At 42.4% G+C, this 17,373-nt stretch overlaps 1 protein-coding gene across 6 annotated transcripts in view; it reads left to right on the top strand.

Moving 5' to 3' along the window:
• Positions 1 to 14,835, top strand: part of nxph2a (neurexophilin 2a) — a 28,836-nt gene extending 14,001 nt beyond the window's left edge. For all 6 annotated transcript variants that reach the window (XM_037110785.1, XM_037110783.1, XM_037110784.1 and 3 more), the window contains one exon: positions 11,966 to 14,835. In XM_037110785.1, the coding sequence (XP_036966680.1) occupies positions 11,966 to 12,712 (747 nt within the window). In that variant the 3' untranslated portion in view covers positions 12,713 to 14,835. The remainder of the gene's footprint in view (positions 1 to 11,965) is intronic.
• The last annotated feature ends 2,538 nt before the right edge of the window (positions 14,836 to 17,373 follow it).

The raw sequence follows: 17,373 nt of genomic DNA, 5'->3' as shown, positions 1-17,373 counted from the left end.
GGGAGAGGGGGACGAGGTCTGCTGTGTGATGTTGACGCTGCGTTTGCTGCATCAGGCCGTGGGTCTGCTTTTTTTTTTTTTTAAGTTTGCAGTCGGTTTTACACAAATGATGTTCTGGCCTCCTTGCGAGAGAGTTCTTTTTTAGATGCCTGATTTGCGGACGGATTTTTTTTTTTTTGCGCCTGTTGCCAAAGCGATTTGACAAATGGCGACGTTTATTTAACCAAGCAGAAAACGGATGAAGCAGATGACACGAAGCCTTGAAGTTGTCATCGGCTGGTTGCTGTGTAACAGGCGTTTAAAAAAAAGAAAAAAAGGAACAACTGATACTTTGAGAGCGCCTCGGTAGAAATGCCGACACTCATTAGAATCCAGAGGTTTTTAATTTGTCCTGTTGATTGGGGAACATAGGGGTGCGTTTTCTACAATTTCGTGCTGACTGCTCCCACGCTGCAGGAGAGGTAATTGTTCCTGATTTGAGGTCTCGTACAAACACCAAAACAAATCTAGTCCCAACCGACACCGAAAGGAAGGTGAGGTGATTTGTGGTTGTGAGCTGCTGGGAGGGGAGAGGAAGTGACTCACTCACTAACTCTCATCATTTGATTTATGCTAGCCACAGGAGGGGTTTCGTCACCGCGCTCTAATTTATGCTAATCAAAAGGATGCGAGCAGCTCCGAGTGACATCACCAGCAGTGGGATCATATTTTCTCCGCCACAACATGTGTGCAAACACAGACTCCTTATCATAATTAGTTTTGGATATGCGCTATACATGCATTATGGCTTCATGAGCTTTATTTTGTCGGAATAGAAAGGGACTTGAAATCTCCAACCGGGGCTCAAGTACACTTCATATTTATGATTTCTTCGAAGAAGGGAGGTGGGCAGCGATGAGTGCTCTTCATTTATTGTCTGTTCACATCTCCACAAGAGAGGTCAGAGGTCAGGTGCAGCTTCACATCAACAGCTCTAGAGCTGATAGTATCGCTTGCTGAACGACACTTGTGAAAAATGGATGCTTGCCAGCTTTTGGTCTAAAACGCACCCTGAAAACCGACCTAAGAAGTCTTGACTTGATGACATCAGTGAGCTGCGTCTGTGTGTAGTTTTGGGTTTTGTGCCTTTTTTCTTTCACTTTGTGCACTGGTTTTATTCTGACCTCCCCCAGGGAACATGGAGAGTCAGCTTGAAGCCAAATGGTGAAATGTATGTCTCAGTTGTACACTGTCCCTTTAAACCTTTCAAAATAGTAGTCACTCAGAAACCTTGTTGAAAAAAACCCAATACATTAAAAACAAAAAACAAAAACGGTCCAACTCGGTATTCTCCTCCTTTTTTCTTTCTTTTTCTATTCCTGAATTGATTCTGTCATTACTGAATTGATTTTATATATCAAGCGCCTAGCATGTTAGCATAATGCTAACACATAATAGAACAGAAATTGTCATCGTGACAGTGATACCAGTGTCTTAACAAACAATCCACATTTACATCATGTGCTCAACACTTAACAACATGTCGGCTCATACTTGCAGGCGTACACATTTCTTCATATGCTCTCACAGCTTCCTCACATTATTAACTCATTCTTATCAGCTACAACAACCTGAAAGGGTCAAAACTCACACATGGATAAGATATCTGTCCTCAAGTTCTTTTTTATTTATTATTCTTATGGCACTAGCTTGATGAGTAGAAACAGCTGCATGCTGGGTAGGATCCAGTGAAAGGTGTTTCAGGGCCTCCTGGCCACTAGGGGGCTCAAACAAGAGGGCAAAGAACATCATCCAGCTACATCAAGTGACGTTTAACGTATATTTTAGAATATTTAAATGATACGAAAAATCCAGTATTGAAAACTTGATTTCTTTTTATGTTCATAGTCTTTTTTTTTACGTACACAGCATTAGCATCACTGTGCGGGGAAAAGCGTTTCAGTGGTTTCAGTCAGGAGAATGCATCTGTAAATTTGAGTTTACCTTCTAAATATCTACACACACATTGAAATGAAATATACAATGTCAATATTATTGTGCCACACCTTTTCCTATAAAATGATCACTAACTAAGCTAGATAATTTAATATCACAAATATTATTATGTATCCCACAAAAAATTACAGACTGCTTCATGTAATCTATACATTTGATCCGGCCCCTGGCTATATGTACCACGTCATAAAGTATACAGAGTTTTATATATCACTTTTATATGCTGTCAAGTCCAGAGTGTGTGAAAGGACAGTTTCATAGCAAATAAAAATCACAAAAAATCATATCACAACAAATTGCAACACAATCGCATACTTGAGAATCACAAAACGTATCGAATGGACATCGACTGGATGTCGTTGGACTGATTGATGCAGCCTTCATGTTCCTTCCTTCCTCCGCCATCATTGTCTGTCTACAGCGCCGAACCTGAACACTCCCGCCTTTTTGTGGCGCTGTGATAAAATGGAGCTCTCACCGCTGACCAGTATTGACAGAGGCAGCCGTAGTGGAAGCAGGCAGGTGCAGCAGCACATTGTCACAGTCTGTGCAGTCACAGTTACAGGGTGCACAGTGCTTCTTTCTCCTTCCACTAAATAGTTTTGGTCACAGTTTTCACTGCACATTCAGTGTGAGGCAAGAAACCAAATTTGCACGTTTGTTATTCGGTGTTGATAATCAGAAATTGTGAGCAGTTTTACGTCAACAGCTTGAGTTTTTAACGTCAGTCACTCTAATAATGCCTTCCAATCCCTCCTCCCAGAACATCTTGATCAAGCTCGAACGCGTCGTGCATGTAACTGTTCATGACAACGATGAGATGCAGCCTCCTCAGGTTTGTCCAGCGCACCTGTCAACAGCCAGAACAGAAGCAAGTAGAACAGAAGCGAGTTAATGTGGAGATGAAGGAACGATGATACTGGTGTGATCATAGTAATGGAAAAAAAAACCCCATCAGCACCGCTCTCCCCCCGAGCTCAGCGTTCCCTCTCATCCCATCATCAACACTTGTTTAGACAGTGAGAAGCTGGTCTGGTGTAAACGCGTTAGAGGTGTCGACAGGATCAGCTTGTGAACCTTTTCAATGTCGGCACGACTGATACGCGACCGTGAATATACATTGTACCGTTGACGGTTTATCTATTGTCAAGTGAGGCCACGATTACACCCTCAAAAAAAAAAAAAAGAAAAAAAGAAAATGACCAATTGAGTATATTACTTTCAATTTGAATGTTTTATTTTGTTTTTAAAAGGGGCGCAATGTTGTTTTTGAAGAAGACATTCAAACTCAGAATTTTAATATTAACAATGTTGAGGTAGTAATACAAACTCAGAAATATTTTTTTCTGTATCTGAATAAACAAGCTGTTCTCAGAGCAAAAATAAGGTGCCTAGAACGGTGGCAGGGTCCGCCACATACTCAAACGGAATGAAACTGTGTTGTCCTTTAAGGTCAGTTTGTTTTATTGGGTTTAAACAATCAGTCAGTGTAGATCTTTGTCGTCCCCAAAACTACATAGTGCACCTTTTATTATGGTACAGTCTGCAGTGTCCACATGATCTCCAGACAGTAAGTTATCAACACCATCAGGGAGGAGATCGGATCGTTCTATATCTTTTTCTAAATCTTTATTATTGTGATTTTTCTTTCGCTCGCTTTCAGAACAAATGTGCATGCAAGCCAGATAAAGATCTTAACCGCAGGAGATACTGGTGCTCGTACCCGCTTCTGCCCACAGGGGCTGCCAGCATCAACTAGAAATGAAAAAGGTTGCAGCAGCTTTCAATTACAATTTTGAAAGTCAAAATTGATGTTGACGTGACATCTGGTTAATTATGCATGAACTGATGTTACGCCGACTCGGGATCCACATCACGACAAGGTTGGAAATACTGAAGATAAACAGACACAAGAAGAAACCATGTAGCTGTGTAGCCTGCTCGGTTACAGTAGAAGCACGGTCACATGGAGGACAGAACAAAAACGGCGTCGTCACAGGTCACGCGTCCACTGGAATCAAACAGTTGGAAGAGAAGTTTCTCTGTGTCTGTGTGTCTCTGTGAACTTTTGTTGTTTGTGAGATTTTGGTGTTAAGATTACAAAGCTGCCACTTCAGCTCTGGGCTTTACTCCGTCACCTCCGTGCTCCTTGTACACTCTCACCCCCTTTTGCTTAAATCCTGCAATTAAAGCAGCCTAGATGTTACGGAGAGATGGTTAATGCAGCAAAGAGAAAGTAGAAGTACTACTATTCTACTCATGCACCTGACTAGTGGTGCATAACCCCGACTGTTAAAATGATGCAAAGTGTCCTAACGGGTTAACAACAAATGCGTCTCACCAAAGGCTTCAGAGTAAGTACTTCATTACATACTGGCTGCTCTCAGTAGTCACCACAAGTTGTCCCCAGTATGTAGATGACGAGGCCACAAATTGAATATTGGATCTACGATATCTTAAGCAGGACTGTTAAGATATTAGAGGCTGTGGTTCGTCTCATTCTCACAGAGGTCAGGTGTTAATGGCCTCGAGGATTAGACTGGAGGGGAGTAGATATGCTACATGCACACGCGCACACGCTGTAGCCCGCTGTGATTGGTAATGTGCCCCCGGTGTGGATTTGCCGTTGTGATCCACCACAGTGCTGAAGCACCTGCCATGTGTTTCCCTGGACGGCCTCTGATTAAAAGTGATGGCTCTGGAGCGTGAGGCTGTTCCAGCGATCAGAGCACCAATCTATTCTTCAGCGGCGTGTAGACTCTTGCTCTGCGCTGCCTAAGCGCCTCCGGGGCCTTCTCTCCTGGAACCGGCTCTGGGTGTGAATCATTACAAATGATATGCCCTGCAACATCAGGAGGAAGATGGCTGGGGAAAGGATGCGGGGAAGGGGGATTGCAGGCTGGGAGTGGTTTTAATGCGAGTGGAGCCGCTTGTCATGTTTGATGCTTAAAAGCAAGGAGCTGCAGTCAGTCCGGCTCCTCAGCAATCTGCCGTCAGTGCGGGCTGAGCAGCTCTAATACGGCAGGTGTTGTGTTGCAGCAGGGCCGGGTGCTGAAAGTATTGCGTTAGGCGGCGGTGAAGCCGGTGTAATTTTCGCGGGACGTCCAGATTTTTACTACGCTGAAGTGCATCAAGTTAATGGAGCTTCAGACACAGAAAATTAGCAGAGAAATGAATTGCGCCACCAAAGTGGGGTCAATTTGCACAGATAAATCCATGAAGAACAGTGGAGTGCATCATTGGAACTGCTCTGCTTGCACCGATGAGCAGGTTAATTGCCCATTTTGTTTATTGTGAGAAAGATGCCTGAAACCAATTTTCCCCAGACGCATATCCCAACCTTATGTGCCGGGAAAAAAAAAACTCAACGATGGGGGAAAAAAGACAGATTATTTGAGCTTACTGACACCAGGAAGTTGGTAATGAAGATGCCACAAATAGGAGAGGGGATGTAAAAGATACAGATCTGAGACCATGAGTGGTGGGGCGGGGGGGGTGGGGTGGGGGGCAGGGTCACGTCGCCAGCCCCAGCAGGTTGAGAGAGACTCCGTCGCCGCCATCATAACAACACTGGAGCCTCGCCCGCGGCCCAGAACCCATCACAGCCGAGCACAATGTTGCCGTCTGCCTTCTGCAAATGCATTTCAACGGCATCTCTTCAGATGATCCAGAAGCCAGATGTCACAGGCTTCTTAATAACTTTCTAGAGGCTAGTTCTGGTCACTGTGGCAATTACCTTTATGTCAGGCCTCTAAAAGATATGTCTACCCACGGGACAAGCAGGCAGCCAGCTCCATAATGCTCATTACAGATGAATGTCGAGGCTGATTCATCCCGACTCCGTGTGTGGCGCCCTGCTGCTCACACCACCACCGTCGGTATTTAAAAACAACGCTGTAGCCTTGCCCGTGGCACAGAATACCTCTGGACGGTATTGACTGACGCAGCAGTCAATCAAACGTACAGAACGTGTGGCGAAGGATCGGAGCCATCAGGAGAGATCACTGAACCGTGCGGGCGACATTTGTGCAATATCTTATATTTCCAAAAATAGACTTAAAGGCAGGTCACAATTAAAACGATTTTCACACGGACACAGACAACACCTGACGTCAAGAGGCTGCTCTCAGATTTTATGCAGCACTCGCAGCAGTTTAATTTGAGGCTGTTTGTTAAAAGTTGCTTTAAAAATAAACGGCGCTCTTCTGGCAGCAACAATCCCACAATCAAGGTGCTCATACAGAAAAATACTTTTTGACACATCTGTGACAAGAAGATCTGGTGCAATTATTGCTGGTATTGTAAGATAAAAAGGGGATGGAGGTTTATAGGTAATTTACCGACCCTGTCTCAGTCATAAATAACATGTCGGTGACAGCCAGACTGCTGCTGCTGCGTGTACTGTTAAAGTGGAGGATCAACTTTTTCCAAAATGTAGATATTTATACTGACAAACATATTAATGAGGTACATTCATTTCATATACTCCAACCAACATTTAAAGATAATATTGTTTTTAAAAAATCTGATTAAAAGTGAGCGACCAGTCGTTATTTATTTATTTTTTTTAACTGAAGGCACAATGAGAACAATCGCTTCTGATATGGATCCTTTGAATTCAGTAATTAGCGACTCAGATATGTGTGAGCGAGACATTTTTATAGCCGAAAAATACAAGTTTCTGTTCTCTCTGAAAGGCAAACGGTGTAATTTTGACAGTTTCGAAATCACTTCACACATACTTCTGCTATTTCAGTAAATGAATAAGTTCTTGTTACTTATCAGACAAACACACTGCCACTGATACGTCTCTGTTTTAAATGTCGGGGGGGGGATTAGTTGAATATTTAAAATGAAACTGAATATATTTTATTATCATCTCGTTTGCTGAATAGATCACCAGATTTACCCTCCAACTCCACCTTTCACCTGAATGGCAACTACATGCTGTCAGAAAGACGACATTATATAAAACAGACAGTCACAAAAAAAGACAACTATAAGCACAATAGGTATATTTCCACACTGTAGGAAATTGTGTAGTGTAAAATAGGTGATACAAAGCATAATTTATCATGTCAACATATTAAAAACAATGCAATTACAACCTCAAATTGAGGTCCTAATTAAAAAGAACATTTCAAAAGACCTGTGTTTTTGTGCTCCACCGTTAAACATTGTATTTGCATGCCATCTTTTAATCGCATTTAACATTTTATTAACCTTGACAACATGTAGTCCCTCATTTCGGGGGGCGCTGCACAAAGCATAGTTAACGGTTAATGAATGCATAATTAAGTGTGTAGTAATCTTAATAAAAGCAACTAAAAAAAGCCTCAACATTCTTAAGCTGCTAAAACATCTCTCATAAATGCTCTCAAAAATGTAATCGAACATTAAACATTCATATATGCTACTATGAACACTCATTAACACGTAATAACATTAACAAGCAGCTTATACGGACTTAAAAGGGTCTTTATTACCTATTAATTAACGCTTGTTTTAAAGTTCCCCTCTTCCCGTCACCTTTTTGCTCCTGAGGTGACGGAGGTGTGAGTTACAGCTACGCAACGCTCCCACTGTCAGCGATAGTGATAGTGGGGGAAAAAGAAAAAAAATGATGGTGATGATTAATCAGCGAGCAAATCTCAATTTACCAGTCGGTGTATTCAAATTAGGAGGGGTTTTTAAAGCACGAGAAAAATCTAAATGTTATTCGAGATCAAAAGAGGTGTCGCGTTTTGAGTCAGGATACTGAATAATGAGTGGAGGTGTCAGCCATCAAAAGCTTCAGTGTCGACAGCACTCATCCGTCTTCATGTTTACCGCCGTCTACGTGTCCTCTTTCACAAGGCAACGACGTACCATTTAGGCTGCTGTGTGTGTGTGTGTGTGTGTGTGTGTGTGTGTGTGTGTGTGTGTGTGTATTGGCGTGAACGCCTCTGCTTTCTTGCGAGAGTAAGGTTCATGCACCTCTCTGCGTGTTTTTTTTTCCGGGATGTTACAGGAAAGGGAAGCGGCTGAACCACACACGCAGACAGATCTCTGCGGCGTTTTGCCACCAGTCACTTGTGCCTGGGTGCTGTTTTGAAAATGAGGTTTGGTGTTTTCAGCACCATAAGTCTGCAGTTATTATCATAATAATGTCTTGTTTCAAGTCAGTCAGTCCCCCCCCACCCGAAAATGCCTCTAGCACGGCAGCGCCGATTAAGAAATCTTAATTAAGCTTTTGTAGATTCTCCTTCATCAGACCTTGCCTTCTTTTTTTTTTTTTTAACATTTTTTTTTCTCTCTCCACAGCATCTTGTTGTACAAAAACCCCCGGATTCCTTTAGTCTGTTTTTAAGAGACAGCACTTCCGCCTAAAATGAACGAGGTGTGTTGCTGTGTGTGTGTGTGTGTGTGTGTGTGTGTGTGTGTGTGTGAGAGAGAGAGAGAAAGAAACCAGAGCCTATGTGTCAGTGCAAGCTTTCAAGTTCCCAGTGCTTCATCTCTCTCGGGGCATTTTAAGTATTAGATATCCCTCTGCTGATCCCCCTTGTTGTCACAGCAATTTCCCCAGTTGCTCATCATACTTAAACTCCGCTCTTATTCTCCGTTATAATCATCCAATACAAAGCTCACCTGAGATTTACACTGAAAGACAAAATTCGGTTTCACCTCTGAAGCCGCGCAGCACGACACCTCGTGTGCAACGGACGTGGCAGCTCGGTGGGGGCCGGTGGGAAGACGAGTGCCGCGTCTCCTTTTTGTTCACAGCGGTGAGGAAATGTTCCTGTTGGGAGCCCGGCGGGCCCCGCAGATTTTATGTTCGCCGTCGCCTCGTTATTGTGATGCTGTAAAGAGTCGGATCAAATTAACAGCCGAGCTCGTATGAGGTATCGCTAAGTGGCGGTATCAGTGAGGGGATACTGCCCGCTGGAATGGGTGTGATTAAACGACAGTGGATGGGACAAGCGACGTGGAGGTGCATTATTGCAGCGTCGTCCCATTCATCCGTGTTTACAGGGAGCAACTGTCTTAATTAAGCACTGATAGATGGGCCGGGCTCGCCGTCCACAGGGAGGAGCATTGATTTCACATTACATATCCAGATAACCTTTTACGCACCGCTCGCTACATTAAGGTGTTACCACTGCCTGTAAACAAAAAGAAAAAAAAGAAAAAGAAAAAAATGTAAAGCTCTAGATGCACGCAGAACTTTTACAGGAATGCAAGTGTGACCAAAAAAAAAGAAAAAAACAAATTGTGGCAGACCTAGTTTGTTAGCTTTGTACACATGTGCCTCAGTTAGGCTTACAGCGAAATTATAATTAGTCTGGAAGTAGTGCGCCGCAGCTCAGTGAGAATTCAAACAGCCGCTGCTCGGTGCTTTCAACATCTGCTTCCCTCAGTGATCCCCACAACCGGGCCCGAGGAAAGCCGGCACTACTAATTACTAATAAAACTAGCTAAGCTTATTGCCGTGAATTATTAAAGCTTTATCTGAAGTGGACCAGGAATCGCTCCTGAAGCTAAAAGGCTTTGAGGCACAAGCGGGGATCACAGTTCATTGCTGCGGCTGGATTAGCACTTTAGCACACTCTTCACCACACTGCCGTGGAAGCCTTTTTTTTTTTTTTTTTATTGTTGGGAACCATCACAAGCTAAAGTTCATGTGTGCGGGGTATCTAAGAATAGCACTGCTGATGGGAGACCAGCTCACACGTTAAGTCCAGAGGATTTTCATTGTCATGTTGGCCGACAAGTCGTCCAAAAATATGAGGAGCTCTGAGCAGATTTGAGCCCGCTCCGAGTTCATCAGTGCATCCAAATGAACCATCTGTGGTGCTATAAGAGTCTGTAAATAGTTTCATTACATTGCCAGTTAATGCGCTTTTTTTGTTGATTCATTTAATAAAATGTCTGTAAATGCCAATTTTAGTGTGCCTAACTCCTGCAACTACAGATCCACAATCAGTAGTTTGGGGTCAGACTGTCAAAAAAGGTTTTTTAACAAAATCAAAAATAAATGTTTCCTCTACCTGTAGCGCTTTTTATCCATCGAGACGTCTGCCTTATTTTAAGATTCAGTCAAACTAGATGGCGTGTGGTGCTGAAAGTGGCCAAAAGAAACAGCAGTTCCAGAGATCATGACTTGGTTACTCAAGATAATCGAAGCAGTTTCATGCAGGAACAATTTTTCTTTCTTCCAAACTCCACCCGCCCACCGTATTATCATGCAGAAGGAAACGTGCACCTTGAAGACGTAAACACTAAAGGTGTCATCTTCACCTGAGCTTCAACGATGGCTCGTCTTTCATCCATGAGTAGATGCATGGTGACACAGTTAATGGGTGTTTTTTTGTTGTTGAAAGAAACTAGTTCCTACATGAAACTGCCGTCTGCGGATCGCCATCAGTAACCAGGTCATGGTTTCCTGAAGAAGACACTTTTCTGTTGAGTTTTTCAAATGCACTTAGCTCTCACCAAAACAATCGAGTTGTGTTTTTTTGATTTTGCAGTGAACTGTCCCTTTAATTCAAACTCCTTTTGACCAAGCTCACACACTTTTCTCTTTCATCCTGGTTGCTGTGAAGGAATGCCCAGGCAGAACCATTCATACTCCGCACTGCGTCCTCCTCAGCCACCACACACTCAAGAGCATCCTAAACATCTTATAAACAAAGGATATTCTTCTGACTTTAGAGAAAACAGGCCCTTTGATTAGAAATGTGGGCATTTTAATAAAGTCAGATGCTCCAGAACTGAAGTGAGGCCCATGTTGATGAAGGTTCTCTGTCCATTTGGCCCGTGTTGTAGTGAAATCAGCTCAAGTGTTGTTTAAATGTTAGAAGTTAAAACATTTTTATGAATTGTTAGGATTGTAAAATTCTGACACGACAAATTTGAGATTTAAAATTTGACACTTCGGGACATGATCTTGGTTTCTTGCTGAGAGTTGATCCCGATAGGAAAAATACCCATTATTTCATGGTAGATATAATAGCTACAGCCATCTCCCCTGCTGGAAAAACCAGTATAGACCAACACCAAAACCAGCATCAAAACACAACATATGCCACATATGTTGTGTTTTGGTGCTGGTCTATGCCGTTTTTGTTCCAGCAGGGTTAGCTTAGCATAAAGATTGGAGACATAAAACTGGCTAGCTTAACTGAGCACGACAACCAGAAGCTAGCTTTTCCTCTTGGTTGTGGTCTTTGTGCTAAGTTAAGCTAGCCAGCCTTATATTTACCACACAGGCATGAGTGCTGACCTTTTCATCTGAGTTAACTTATTTTCTGATTATTCCTTTGACTTCAGGAGGAAGATAACATTCACGATTCTTTGAAATGACGTTTATAATGTTGTGCATATATGTAGTTGTATGATCGTTCCTGTTACGAGTGACCTCAAGCATCGGTACTTTATTTTCATGAAGCAGATGAATGTGGTTTATTGGTTGTGACAGCAGCTTGATTCCTGTAATACATTTGTTTTGTGCCAAGGGATAAAGTGGCTGTCTTGAACAGTTTGTGTTTTTTAATAATACGTGACACGCTCATCATCAATCACACACTCGGTCTGATTCCAGTCGGAAACGTTTCCTCTCTGTCTTCAGAGCTGTTTTTTTTTTTTTTTTTTGGTTCACCCTTCGAGCTGCTGTGACATTTCTGCCCTGCAATCACCAGAGATATGTTTTCAATCACTGCTGAATTTACTTGGGGATTTCTGTTACGTCTGGTCTGTAGAAAAACTACATTTAGCTGTTTTGTACAAACTAGAAACATTCAACGCACCGTTGCCTCGGAAAGAACAACCACATACTCTCAAAAAACCCGAGTCTAAAATGTTTAGGTACTGGCTGCATAATTGCTGTATCTTATTCATCAGCAACATGATATAGCAGATTTTATATTTCAAGAAGATCTTCTGTCATTTAATGTTGTTTTTTCTGTCTACCTTTGCTCTGCTTTCTCTGAAGGTCACATGCAGGAAAGCGCAGGGAGGAGCCACGGAGCTCATTGAATGGGCCGATAGTGAGCATGAACAGAAGATTTCTCCCACGGGGGCCAGTCCACGGATCCTCAACCCTCTGCGTTTGTTTGCCAGGGGCTCCCCCGGGTTCAAGAGCAACATGAGGGAAATTACATATTTACAGAACATGGAGGACTTCTGGGACTGGTTATCTAACCAGACAGATGTTCAGGGTGCACAGGCCAGAACTAAACGCAGGCCCATCGTCAAGACTGGCAAGTTCAAAAAGATGTTCGGTTGGGGGGACTTCCACTCCAACATCAAGACTGTCAAACTCAACCTGCTCATCACGGGGAAGATCGTGGACCACGGGAACGGCACCTTTAGCGTTTACTTCCGCCACAACTCCACGGGCCTGGGGAACGTGTCGGTGAGCCTGGTGCCGCCCTCCAAGGTGGTGGAGTTTGAGATCGCCCAGCAGTCCACGCTGGAGACCAAAGACACCAAATCGTTCAACTGTCGCATCGAGTACGAGAAGACGGACCGCAACAAGAAGACTGCGCTGTGCAACTTCGACCCATCCAAGGTGTGCTATCAGGAGCAGACGCAGAGCCACGTGTCCTGGCTGTGCTCGAAACCCTTCAAAGTCATATGCATCTATATAGCCTTTTACAGCGTAGACTATAAACTGGTGCAGAAGGTATGTCCTGACTACAACTACCATAGCGACACGCCCTACTCCTCCACAGGATGATCTAGCTGTCGTTAGCGTGCATCAACCTTTTGTCCAATCTTAACGTAAATGTCAACCTCTAAGCTCCTTGTCCCGAAATACCTAAATACGCGAGAGGTGTTGCAGGGAAGTGCGACACATAATGGCGCATTGTTACAAAACTTTTTTTTTTGTATATACAGATCTTGAGACGGTTAGGTGTCCAGGGACTCGGTTTTAGGGGTTGATTTGGGATTCCGAGCTAGCTAGCTACCAACCCTGGGCGACTCCTCCCCCATCACCACAGCACATGTTCTCCGTAAATCACCGGCGTAATTAGCATGTTGTCCAGATGTTTCCTTCAAGGCTAGACCGCAGGCAAGCAGCCCCCCCCCCCCCCCCCACTCCCGTTGGAAGTGCGTACCGACTTCTGTGCCGGTGCTGCGCTGATGCAAACTATTTCCTCACTTCGGCCGGTTACGGGATGAATCACGACACGACTTTCGAATTAATTATCACACCACCGGGACGGTTGGAATTGTTATTCAACAGGGCATAAAATTAGATGTTTCACATTTGACACGTCGCCACATTTTGACTGATCAGTCAAAATGATCTGTTCATCGCCTTCAAAGTAGAGCCAACATCCATTTGTACCTGTTAACGGAGCACAGGCGGGACAGTGTCTAATAGATTAGTTTGATCAATGTTCCTTTTTTTTTTTTTCTTCAGGTAGCTCTGAATAATTAATATGGCCTTACAATCTATCTTTTACCTCTTATAGGGAGCGAATTGATTATGCTCCTGTGACAAAAGAAATTGATCTGACACTTCTAATCCGGAGCGTAATCATAAATCAATAGACATGAGTACGCAAGCGCCCATCCATGTATAACCTGGCTGCTCCTTAAAATGTGTTGGATTCCTGGTGCAATCATAAGCCATGTGTGTGCTAAACTAGCCTGAAATCCAACATCTGTGTTTGCGGGATGCATTTTGAGGCACCAGCCTGCTGAACGGGGGGCCCCCACAGTGGATTAATGTGTCAGGAGAGGCAGGGGGAAAGCGATAATTGCAGGACAGGTGGATTTAGCGAGTCTGGCAGACAATTATCAGCACTTTGTCATGGTCCTGCCACCAGCCCTGACATTACCTGTCTTTAATAGGCTTTAATTAGCCTGGGACATTTCATTTACCTAAGACCAAGAGTGGAGAAACCAAAAAGCCAAGAGGAAGAAAAGAAAAAAAAAAAAAGAGAAGAAGAAGAAGAGGCAAAAGTAGAGAGAAAAGCGTCTGGAATTTTAATTGGAAGTGGGACTAAATTTGAAATTGTCAGACATCTCCCGATTGTACAGCAGGCTTACGTTGACTGACTTTTGTGTTTCAAGTGGATAACATCCAGTCTTGTTGTAAATGGTGTAATGTGCTTTGACTTAGAAATCACTCACATGGTTTTACTGAAAGGTTCTGTTGGAAAAAAAAAAAACACATCAACACACTCACACTGTTGACTGCGTATATATCCAGGGTTTTTAGGCTAAAGGCATGTGCCGCCGAACTTATCACATGGCAATTTTTTCTTTTCAGTCAATGTTCCTTTCTTTGCTGTATCTGATGTCTTTTCCCTTGTCGGCTGTAAATGTCACACATGAGGAGAGGTGTACGATAAGGAAACCGCTAAATGATCCGACTCGATCTATGTTGATGTTTTAGTTCTACTCCTTTGTGCAAATGCTGTGTATTAACATGTAACTCTAAAAACTAAATGTGTTTACTTATGGCTTCAGAGTAAACAGTGTCGACTCATTCTAATTTTTTCCAGAGAAATATATCAATAAGTATGCTGTTCCTTATTTTTGGGTGTTTGTTAAGCGCAATCACGTAGCTGATGTAGATGTCATATTTATTGCTTATAGTTATAGATTGCTTTGATTTCCATGTTTGTAACCCCTTGCAGATTGTACTCGATTTGATTTCCTGCTTGCTTAATCTCGTTTAAAAACAGTTTCCTCTGTAAAATAGGAAATGAGAGCACTGCTGTGTGTATAGTGTAAGTAAAGATGTTCATTTTGGAATACTTGATTTCATCCGGGGGTTGATTTTGTTAAGATGAAGTTGTAAAGATCAATTAGGTTTTTATGGCATTAAAACCTTATTTGAACTTGGCTCACAGCATATTGTCACACTGACTCAGCCCCAGTCTGTCGGTGCTCACAGTTGTCTCGTTTCATTCCTACAAGGACCTCTCAACAGGATAAACACACCATTTTAAGAGGTACATTTCAGTGAAGCTTTTTAATGGGCAATAAATCTGTGTCCACAGGCGTGGATGATACCAGAGGTACACCTCAGGGAGCACATCCATTTTGCTGTGGCCATCAGGGACAGGGGTCTTTTCATTCGCTTCCATTACTCTTATCTGATCAGGGTGAGGCACCCACTCCTTAGGCGTCAAGTCACACCAGGCTCTCCTGCTGCACACTTCCAGACGCTCTGAAAACTAAGAGGAATGTTAACGTACTGTGCATTTCACGTTTCAGGATTACCAGCCGTGATATAAGACACTCATATAATTTAAGCTTTCAATTCGTTAGTTAATTACCCATGTTTTACACTCACCTGACACCAATTATATAATGGAGGTGGATTTTTATATTTTACATTGACCTCTTGTTCATGTCACGTGTTCAGTGCCAATAATTCCATGTGACCTGACATATTTATTTTACAACCGTTGCCAAAATGTCACATGTGAACAGGTAGTTTTCAGTGATTGACTTCTTTTTAAATTTGGATGAAAATTAGCATTTTAAGAAATTGGATAAAAAATGAAAAAAAAAACAAAAAACCCAATGACATAATGTGAAATTTTGTTTCTTCACATGTGAATTCAACATTTTTTACATACAATGCAAACAAAATGTTTTACTTGTTTTCATGATCAGTTCTTTTCACATATGAAAACATTTTTACATGTAAAATTTAAATGCTCACATGTGTAACTGCATATATTCAATATACGTATATTGGCTTTTTGTCATGTGGATTAAAATTCCAATATGTGAAAACAAAACATGGCACAGAAAATGCACGAAATTTGAAATGTGAACTAAGATTTTAAGGTGCACATGTCACATGTGAACAGTGTGTTTTCACAAGTGACGGCATTTTACATATGAATATTTTCTCATGTCAAGTTTATATATATAAAAAAAACACACAACGCACATTTTCACATGTGAATTGCATTTCGAAGTATATGACTGACTTCTTCATTCACATGTGGATTCAAATGTCGTGTGGAGACAAAACATGGCGCTGTGAAATGGCATGAATTTGCTTCTTTGGGTGCAAATTCCACATTTTTAGATATGACGGGCAATTTTGAAATGTCAATTAAAACTTCAATATGAAGGTGGCGGGTGAGCCCCATGTGCAGAGACTGTTACTGACGCAGCCGCCAAGGATTTGATTCCAACCTGTGGCCCTTTGTGGCATGTCATCCCCCCTCTCTCTAATCCAATTTCCTGTCATCTCTCTGTGCTGTCCAGTCTAACAAATGACCACAAAAAGGCCAAAACAACAATTAACAAGAAAATGAAATGTCACATTTGAACTGGACATTTCACAAGTGACTGTTTTTTTTAAATATTACATTATATTACGGAGTGTAAGAGCAACTGAACATGTTGCATTTCAACATGTGTATCAACCCTCTTTGCAGAAAAGCTTGGTTCATAAAAATGCTTTCTCTTGCGGATGCACTCCAAAGCTGGATTTGACAAGCTGCTGATTCTTTACTGGTTTTCTCTAAATGCATCCAGGAAAAAAAACCAAAGGAAACTACAGTACATCCTAATTGGATGAGTCTGGGGAAAGCACAGCAGTTAAAAAAGCATCTTTGAGTTTATTATAAAATACTTCCTGGGATGTACAGAGCAACACAAATTACTGTTACTGCTCTCTGTCAATTTGCGGTGGAAAGGGTGGTGTACTCTACTGCAGCCTCACGCCACAAGCTAACAAATAAAACTTTGACCAAGACCAGTTTTGTACTCAAGCGTCTAGAGTTCTGGCCACATGTGCTCCTTTAACAATCTCATTTCCTATGATCCAAAGGACAGAATAAATTTTCGATTGCGACGATGCCACTGCAGGCATTGGCTCCTTCAAGCATTACAGTCAGTGGAGGAAAGCGAAAGAGGAAGATAAAAGGTTGGAGAGGCGTCCTAAAGCATCGATGGTATCAGGTCTTTTCCTAGGATCTGTGCTGAGAGGGGCGGACGAGGATCAGCAAGCTGCTGATGAAGACGTCTGTGTTCCAGCAGGACAGAGCGGCCTCGCGTTCACTTTAATTAGAGCCTGCACCGAGCATTCACACATAAAACAAGAGGGAAAATCTCTTTCATGCACTGTAAAAAAGGTTCACCATTAAACACGGTGCTATGCTACTGCAGTTTAAGCAAATTTCTTTTGATTATCACGGTGGTGTTGTTGTCTCGTCTATTTAAAAAGAAAACTGCAGAGAGAGAAGAAAAAAAAACACTGCAGCCTGACATCCACATCCATTAACATGACCATTAAAAAAAAAAAAAAAAAAGCATAGATAATAATCACCCATCTTCAAAGTGGAATCTCCTGTCACATTGATTTGAACAATCCCTAGTGTCAAGACAAAAATAAAATAAACCCGGGCTCCTTCA

The sequence above is a fragment of the Acanthopagrus latus genome, chromosome 9, assembly GCF_904848185.1.
Source record: "Acanthopagrus latus isolate v.2019 chromosome 9, fAcaLat1.1, whole genome shotgun sequence".
Taxonomy (NCBI): Eukaryota; Metazoa; Chordata; class Actinopteri; order Spariformes; family Sparidae; genus Acanthopagrus; species Acanthopagrus latus.
The sequence above is the reverse complement of the archived record's forward strand: the minus strand, read 5'-3'. Positions and strand labels throughout refer to the sequence as shown.